This window comes from Tachysurus fulvidraco, chromosome 23, assembly GCF_022655615.1.
Source record: "Tachysurus fulvidraco isolate hzauxx_2018 chromosome 23, HZAU_PFXX_2.0, whole genome shotgun sequence".
NCBI classification, from domain to species: Eukaryota; Metazoa; Chordata; class Actinopteri; order Siluriformes; family Bagridae; genus Tachysurus; species Tachysurus fulvidraco.
In genome coordinates, this window is record NC_062540.1 from 3509178 (window position 1) to 3518400 (window position 9223).

Consider the following 9223-nt stretch of genomic DNA (forward strand, 5'->3'; position numbering starts at 1 on the left):
CCACCACTCCTTTAATCTGTCTCCAAGCAAGCTCTCTGCCAGTAATGAAAAAAACCCAGATCTCCCCCACAGCCTCCTCCTTCCACGAGACACCAACAACACACAGGAAATGTTACAGCTCACACTCGGCGCTGTTGGACCGCTTTGTCCCTCGAGGCCCACATGTGCTGTGTGATTTGATGCAGATGCAGTGTGTGGATTCCCCACAGGGCTCAGCATCAAACACTCGTCTGCTCGACACATGGGCTACGGCGATGAAAGGCATCTTTTCTTCCTCCAGCGAAGCTTCCATCTGGACCTCATCTTCCGCTTGCCGAAGTTTACAGGATGGAATACATGTTTAGTCTGTTGTGGTTCCTCAGTGCAGGCGGCGGGCTAAGATATGAGGCATCACTCCACATGTTTGACTGCCCAAAATAAGGAATTGTACATTATTTAATTATTTATAACACCTTCACCTTTGTGGATATTAAATTTAGCTTTATTTGTCCTCATATAAAGTACAAGTTAGTTTTAGAATTAGTTTTTAGTTACAAATCTGCACTATTTAGTAGAAACATGTGTACAGTAACTGGTCTCGAGAAGTATAGGATCATCAGTATTAGCATCTTTAGCAGTAGCCGCTAGCTGGCTAGTTTGCTGTTAGCATACAGTAATTTGCAGGTGGCCACCAAAGCGGTAAAGCTTTCTCTTACATCATCATCATCATCATCATCATATTCTCAGTGATTTATTTCCTAAATAGAAATACCTGTCTAAATGTTCCACAACATAAAAATGAACAAAATATTACATTTATCACTAAATAATCTGTTTTGCTAGCTGACCATGCTGAAGACTAGCAAACTTGCTTGCTCCCTTGAAAGCAGAAGCATTGAAAATCACTCTTTAAAACTGATGAATAAAATGTATTTATTTTATTTTATTTTATTTTACATTTTAAAATTATTATACTAGTAGATTCCAGGACAAATATTATTTGAGCACTTTTATCTAGGGTATAGTGTTTAACTAGTCAGCTAGCTAAACACTATTATTTATAAGGTGTATGTAAACAGTCCATCTGATATTTTTTCATTTATTTATTTTTATATATTATTACTATAATAATTAATTCATTCATTCATTCATTCATTTTCTAACGCTTATCCGAACTTCTCGGGTCACGGGGAGTCATCTCAGTCGTCATCGAGGCAGGATACACAATGGACGGAGTGCCAACCCATCACATTTGCTCACTCACACACTACGGACAATTTTCCAGAGATGCCAATCAACCTACCATGCATGTCTTTGGACCGGGGGAGGAAACCAGAGTTCCCGGAGGAAACCCCCGAGGCACGGGGAGAACATGCAAACTCCACACACACAAGACGGCGGTGGGAATCGAACCCACAACGCTGGAGGTGTGAGGCAAAACGTGCTAAGCCACCGTGCCCTTTTATTACTATAATAATTTTTTTATAATTGTAATTGCATGAAATATATGTATTTATAAGTCATATTTGCAGCAAATATGTCTATCTGTGATAAATGCTTGCTTGTTCACTTACAGGTATCTATTAGGAAAAGCATTTCCAAATTGAACATTTATATAAATCCGTATTTAAGTTTCATTCGAACACCTAATGACACGTATGTTCTCACACATCTCCTAGCACCAGCATCAGGCTTTCTTTAGTCTGCTTTCAGAGTTCATTTCGGAGTTTTCTGCTAGGTGATTAGTTGAGATGTATATTGATTGATCCTCAACAGTTCCCTGTAGACTAATTCATCTGAATAATTTAAATCTCACTCAACTGCGCAGGCTGTTCAGCTCTACAATCCTTGCATACAAAATGGAAAAATAAATAGACGGCTTTGTAGAGTGAACCTGCACGTTGAAATTAAACGTATGAATTAGAGACTGTTCAATTTGCAAAGTAAACAATACAAAATTAAAACCTTTCGCTGCTTCGGGCAAATGGAACACGTTATGAGTTTTCTAGTTTGTTAATTAAAGGTCATGTGATTTGATTGATGAAATAGACCGAGCTTTGCGATGCAGAAGCAGATGAGTCGTGCTGGTCATTTCCTGTACATTTTGATCCTCTGATGAATTGGCTGGCTTTGAGAGGGCCATGTGTGTGTGTGTGTGTGTGTGTGTGTGTGTGTGTGTGTGTGTGTGTGTGTGTGTGTGAAGAGAATTCTGCTTCCCTCTCCAGAGCCCACTCACAGCCGGTGTCAATCTGCATAGCCATTTGTGCAGAGATTGTTCATCTTTTGCGCCGGTGAAGCACTGTTATGAAACATGGCCCGAAAACCACGGATAATTCAGAAAAATCTTTTTCTCTTGAATTTGGACACACAAACAATTCACATGCATTTCTGTTCATATAAAAAAACATCACCTACAATTTCTTTATTCCAACATTTTATTGGAATTCATAAGATCATGTTTTTTTTTTAGTGCAATTAGAATGACAGCTTGTGAAATGTCTAGTACACTATTATTATTATTATTATTATTATTATTATTATTATTATTATTATTATTATTATTATCACAGAGCAACTGTAAAGACATGAATATGAGACAGTGTTTGTTGGCATACAATTTTAAACAATGCATTACCTCTTAAAGCAGTAAAGCTTATTTACCTGTTTATATATAGAAATGTGTATCATGTAGAAAGAAACATATTCAGAAACAAATGAATCTTTATCAATCCTCATATTGGTCCCAGACATGTCACAGTGCAAAGCAGGTGATAAAACTGCACACATTTAAAATATCCTGCCTTAAATGCCATGGCCGACGTCTCTGCTGGTCATACGGTAAACGATTCTGGGGCTGTAATGTGCGGCAGCTGTAAACCCGTCAAATCAATGGCTGATATCCTAAATCATGGATTAATTCATTAGTGCTGCTGCCTTGGTGTAGATGCTGAATGCCGTCACAGAGATTTTGGCCACAAAGGAAAGTTACATAGAAGAGGGAGTTGGTTACTGTACGTAGAAAAATGACATATTACACAAATAATATATTTCCAAAGTTATCCGGTAAAATTACGTATTTTCAATCAGTCACATGAAAAAAACCACAAAGGCTCTTCGAAGATCTTTGTTTTATCCTTGTTTGGTTTGTAGCCCAAAGACTGAGTTCCCTGTACGTTTGTCCTCACTGGGTTGCTTTGCAGCGTGGCACGCTCTCTCATTGTGCTTTTGTTTATTCACAAAGTTCCACATTATTAAACACCCATATACTGTAGAAAGTGCTCACTTAGTAAGCCAGCTGCAACTCAGCATTAAAACTTGCTGATGATGGACCAGATCATGCTCTGCAGGAATTGGGGAGCTCTGCAAAGTGGACAAAGAGGAAAGAGGACAAGAAGGAAAGGAAGAAAGAAGTGCACAGTGTCCAATGTCCATCTGTAGTCACACGAGCGTGCTGAGCGTCATGTGCACGTCATCTCTGATTGTGATTGAAAACCCATCTAGTCCGTGAACTATGTATCCCAGTTCTCTTTCAGGGGGTTCCTCTGGTTCAGAATTTGGTAGGTCGGTATTAGATGCTTTTTCTTCTCTGTTGTCTGCCTGCTCTTCCACCTCCTCCACCTCCTCCTCGTCCTCATCCTCCTCGGTGATGGAGAAAAGGCGGTTGGAATTGCCAGGCTTGTCTACTGGTGGCTGATAGTGACACTGTCCATTCAACAGCTTCCTTAGAGGCATAAGTGGCATAATATCTTCTCCGAGCAGCTCCTGCTTGCGATGCCGGAAATCACTTTGGCGCTTGAGCCTCTTAAACTCGCTGAAGGCTGAAATAGAGTTCTGGTACAGGCTGAGAGCTATAGCATGAGCCTTGTCTGCCTTAGCCAACAGCACAGCATGGCAACGCAGAACCACTGCCTTGTGTTTCACCTGGTGCCGGTAAATCCAGGCCAAGATCTTGGGCCGGTAGGGGTCAGTTGTGCAGTAGGTGATACGGTTAAGAGTGTAGAGGTGTGGAGGTTTCCTGCGGCAACCCATGCGTATGCCGTGTGGCCCAACACTCAGCTTCATCTTGGCACTCTGCTCACCATAGTTGCTGGATGCCCAGATCTTGGCGACAGCATCCTGCGTGCAGCCCTCACCCTTGGCCACTACAGTCACTACACTTCCTAGGTAGCGAACGCTGTATATGGGTTCCTCCTTGTTTAGCTCCACTTTTTGCCGTTTGCTGTGGAAAACCCCGGCGAGCCAGTGGAAGGGGCACTCAGGTACCAGGTCAGGACACGACCTCAGCAGCGAGGACAGCAGTGAGTGGTAGGTGAGTCCAGCGCTCATGCTCTTCGCTTTGGTCTTGGAATCATCCTCCACCAGCACAAACTTGCTCCGCTTCCAGGGCAGCATGGTCCCAATTTGTCCGAGGGGCTCGGTGCCCCTTCTGAAAACAAACTAACGAGTGTGTGTTTGTTGTGTACTGAGTGCCTGAGAGCAAGAGTGAGGAAAGCTGTTCTGTCACACACTGAAGAGAGACTGAGAGCAATGAGGCTCAGCTGGTCTGCTCCGGAGCTTGCTTAGTCGTTTGCCCCTCCTTTCTCTCCTCCTCCTCTCCTTCTGGTCTGTTCATATCACAGGCAGAGAGAGAGAGAGAGAGAGAGAGAGAGAGAGAGAGAGAGAGAGAGAGAGAGAGAGAGAGAGAGAGAGAGAGAGAGAGAGAGCGCATGATGAACAGAACTGGGCTCTCAGCCCGATGTCTCGGCATCGTTTATCTTAACTCTTCCTGCCCCTCGTCTGCTTCTACCATCAATAAATACAACAGTGAAGGATCTAGAAGCACAGTAAGTCTGTTGCTCTTTTCATATCTAGCTTTTAACCAAGTGATGGTGGGTCTCTTAACCATTGAGACCGTAGTGATATGTCTTTATAATGCTAAAAACAAGCCTTTCTGGCAAGTTTTAAATAAGGAAGCCACATCAATCCCTTAAAAAATTAGGAAGGAAAAAGGTTAACATAAAGAAGGGACTCACAGTAAACATCATCTCATCAGATTATTTATACAAACACCATCATACACACCATTAATATTATACATTACATTAAATATTCACCCCCTTGAACTTTTGCATATTTTGTAGCGTTACCAGCTGGAATGGAGGCACAGCACCGTGTTACTGTGTCATAACTCCAGGTTCCCTTGTTCTCTCTCGAGTTCAGGTTACAGTCTTGCACTGTTTCACATTTTCGCCCCATTCTTATCTGGATTCACTGGATTTGCCAATATTTCTCACGTGTTGTCATATTAAAGGCAGGGTCTCCGGTTTTTGAGAAATGCTTCAGAAAACAGTCGGGCCGAATTCAGTCGGGCCGAATAATAAACAAAAATCAAAACAAACGTGTAGCCAATGAGCAGAAAGGGGCGGGGCTTGCCAATGTTCAGGGCACACGTGTGACATATGTAGCCATATGTGGGTTACGTATGGATGTGTGGGCGGAGCTATACATACAGGGGTGGGACCCATTTGGGTTAGGGGCGTGTTTGTTTTGGTGATTTCAAATGTCGATATTAGCTTTCAAAAATCGGAGACGCTGCCTTTAAATGGAGACCACATTTTCTTCAAGTCTGGCTGCAGATTCTCAGATGGACCGAGGTCTGGGCTGTTAATGCCACGTCATTATTACTGACTATTACTGTGTAGATTCATGATCTCGATTCGATAGATTTCAAAAGTCATCGTTTTAATATGCTAAAGAATCATTTTTTTCAGAGTGGAAACAGCACTGTTATTAGTTGCTCTGATCTGTCTTGGCAGTGCATCTGTCCATTTCATGCAGAACAACACAGGGAAAAGTGGTTCAATTCAATCTTACTCACTTACTGTAATGACTCACTGATCTCTTTACACTTCATTAATTTCTATTAGCATAAAGATTGAAAGAATGTAATCGCAGCTGTTTGTCATATACGGTGTCATATTGTAATTCCACATCCATGATATATTGCTTCTCTATTTGGCCACAGGTTCGACTGCTAGACATCTCTGAGAGCCATTGTTTCATTTACATAATCCCAGAGCTATTTCCTTGAGTTTTCTCCTGAAGTCTGAAGTAGACTGGGATGTTGAGGGAAGCCTTTCAGCCAGTCAGGTCAGCGGTGATGAATCATACACGGCAGCATTTCTATAAGAAAGTGGATCGTGGGCTGTGTGGTGTTGGGGGGGTTGGTGATTGGACGGTGGGGTTTGTACATGTCCAGTTGATATAAGATCTCAATGTGATGGATTGAGTCCCATCTGAGTTCCCAGCTAGTGATTACTTGCTAGTAATAGAGCAGTTGGAGCTCTGGTGGATATTGCCTTCAGGGATTGCTGAAATGTGGACCAGCGGCGTGTCAAAACCAATTTTACAGGATGTGGTGATAGCGAGAGCGACACATAATGAGACACGGAGGCCTGCGATTTCACTTTCACACTATTAATCTGACTTAAACAACATTGCTAATGACCCATGTTCCATTTTATCGTGAGACAAACTGATGCCATTCTATTCAAAATAGACGATCGTCAAAGTGCTTGTATTTTAATTGTCAAAGATTTTTAGCCAAATAAATAACATTCCACATTTTTCTTTCACTGCTGTCCTCATCTCTCTTGCCCTCTCTCTGACCTTATGCAAAGTAGCATCATATACACTGGTAACATGTGTGTAATCAGTGGATCACTATGAGGAAAGGAAGGGAAGGAAAAATGACATCCAGCTACGTCTGTTTCGTCATGCGATAATTGGATTCAAGGAGTTTTTTCAGCTGCCTTTTTTCACCCTGTGTGAACTCTTATGACTTAAAGAAAGGATAATATTTTGTAGCTTGTTCAACCAGTATTAGTCCTTGTGTACATCCAATTAAATGCACTGTAGAAAATGGGGGCGGGTCTTGCTCTACAGGAGCAGCTCGTTAGCAGGAAACATGGCTTGTTGGTGTTTGAGTCCCATTTTTTTTTACTTAAGAACAAATTACTTGCAGATGCTTGCTGTAAAGAAGGTGAAATCTGTGCAAGTTCCTGTTACCTCAACAAGATATCTCCAAGACTAAAAAATAAGGTCTATGATCTGACATTCAAAGCATTTAGATGACTCTACAGCTCTCTGTCTCCATCAGTGTTGCTGAAAGTCAACCAAATAACGTCAGAACTTTATCAGGATATCGTCCGAATGTTTAAAATGAACAGGCAGACAAAATCCTTCAGTTGTAGAAGCTGGTTAGCTGGTTAGCTGGTTAGCTAATCTGTTCCCAAGTTTGTTAGATTAGGATCTGTTGTCTATGGCAGTCGTCCCCAACCTTTTTTTCACCACGGACTGGTCAATGTTTGATAATTTTACCGCAGCCCGCTGGGGGTGGGGGGTGTCGGCTATACAATTAAATTAAAATTAATAATTGTAATTTAATTGTATTTAATCATGCCTTTTTAACTCACTACAACGCTAAATCAATGAGAGCCCTGAGCTTGTTTCTTTGCAACGAGACAGTTCCATCTGGGGTAATAGGAGACAATGACACCCGAAGTGTGTTGCTTATGTCCAGTTTATTCCGTTGTTTTGTTTTGGTTGCCGTCACTGCAGAAATCCCCGCTTCACACAGATAGCATGTCAGAAATGGCGATAGGGATTTAAGAGCTGTGGTGACAATCTCAGGGTATTCCGCCATGACTTTAATCCAGAACACCGGCAGAGTTTCTAACTTTCTAATGACGTCTGTTTCGTGCTCATTTTTGCTAATTTGTGGGTTAAATTTGAGCAAACACAATATACACGTACACCAAGCACTGTGAAACATGACAAAGTACCGGTGAACAGAGAGAAGAGCGATACACACCTTCTCTCTCCACCAAAGCTACAACGGCACTGCCGCTTGCAGCCGCTCAGCTCCAGACGTCATCTAAACCCGGCCAGAGATCATGATATTTTGCGCATGCGCGGTATTGGTGCGGCTTTAGGTGACGTCTCTCAGCTCCCGGTTAACCTCTCGTCCATGGAAAGTCACACAAACAAGAGAGAAATACACCACAGTAAATAAAATAGAAATAATTTAATGTTCCTTGGGTGGCCCAGTACCATTTGGTCCACGGACCGGTTGGGGACCACGGTTGGGGACCACGGTTGGGGACCACTGGTCTATGGTGTTTGGCTAACATAATATTTGGTCCTGAGTGTGGATATCCTCAAGCAAAGTTCAACATTTCTACCTCTTTCAAATCCTTTCCAAAATTCACATGCTGGTATCACTTACATCTACAACATCATAGGAAAGCAGAAGAGAGGCAAAGTGAGACTGCTTTTATAGAGAAGCTGTTTGTCTGAGTGAGTACACGTGCACAGCTTTCTTGGACATGTGCCGAGCGTGTGACGACACGAAAGAAAGAGCTACAGAAGATTAACGTGCGAGGCAGAACTCAGCCATGACTCGCTGGCCTTTCCTGAGATTGATGAACGTGGCTCGTATTGACTTAGCTGCCACTGAAGTTAACGCTGCAGAGCAGGGATGAGAGCTGAGGAATGAAATAAGGAAATGCCTGAGGAAAAACTGACCCAGAGCCATATTATTTATTTATTTATTTTTACTTACGACCACCGCTGTTTTTCCTGTTCTGATGTGATTGAGCCTCAAATTTAAGACTACTTTAAGGTTGTTTTTATCGGAATGAAATGTCAAACAGTCGAGAAGAACGCGTACTATTACAGTATGACATGTTCTTTGGTGTGAGATAGAAGACCCTTAAAAGACAGACGTGACATCATGTTTCGGTTTGAACATCAGAATAAACAGGAAAAAAGTGACAGTCAATGCGCTAAACTCTAACATCACGTGGGTGATGAATAGTTCACACAAAACATTGTGATCTTACATAAAGATAAGAAATAAATCAGTGCCACTCCACCGAACATTCATTCCTCCATCCATGATAAACCTTTGAGATTTGATTTGTACAAATAAATTGAATTGAATTGAATTGAATAGGGGGTCACGGTGGTTTAGTGGGTAGCACATTTGCCTCACACCTCCAGGGTTGGGGGTTCGATTCCTGCCTCCGCCTTGTGTGTGTGGAGTTTGCATGTTCTCCCCGTGCCTCTGGGGTTTCCTCCGGGTACTCCGGTTTCCTCCCCCGGTCCAAAGACATGCATGGTAGGTTGATTGGCATCTCTGGAAAATTGTCCGTAGTGTGTGAGTGTGTGAGTGAATGAGAGTGTGTGTGTGCCCTGTGATGGG

At 42.3% G+C, this 9223-nt stretch overlaps 1 protein-coding gene across 1 annotated transcript; it reads right to left on the reverse strand.

Annotated features, from left to right (window-relative positions):
• Positions 1–2523: 2523 nt before the first annotated feature.
• fam43b (family with sequence similarity 43 member B) lies at positions 2524–4542 on the reverse strand. Its single transcript, XM_027145178.2, has one exon. The coding sequence runs from the start codon at positions 4369–4371 to the stop codon at positions 3418–3420; it is 954 nt and encodes a 317-aa protein (XP_027000979.1). The 5' UTR covers positions 4372–4542; the 3' UTR covers positions 2524–3417.
• Positions 4543–9223: the final 4681 nt, after the last annotated feature.

Excerpts from the sequence above, each read along its gene's own strand:
- fam43b (XM_027145178.2), bottom strand. The coding sequence starts at position 4,371 with ATGCTGCCCTGGAAGCGGAGCAAGTTTGTGCTGGTGGAGGATGATTCC.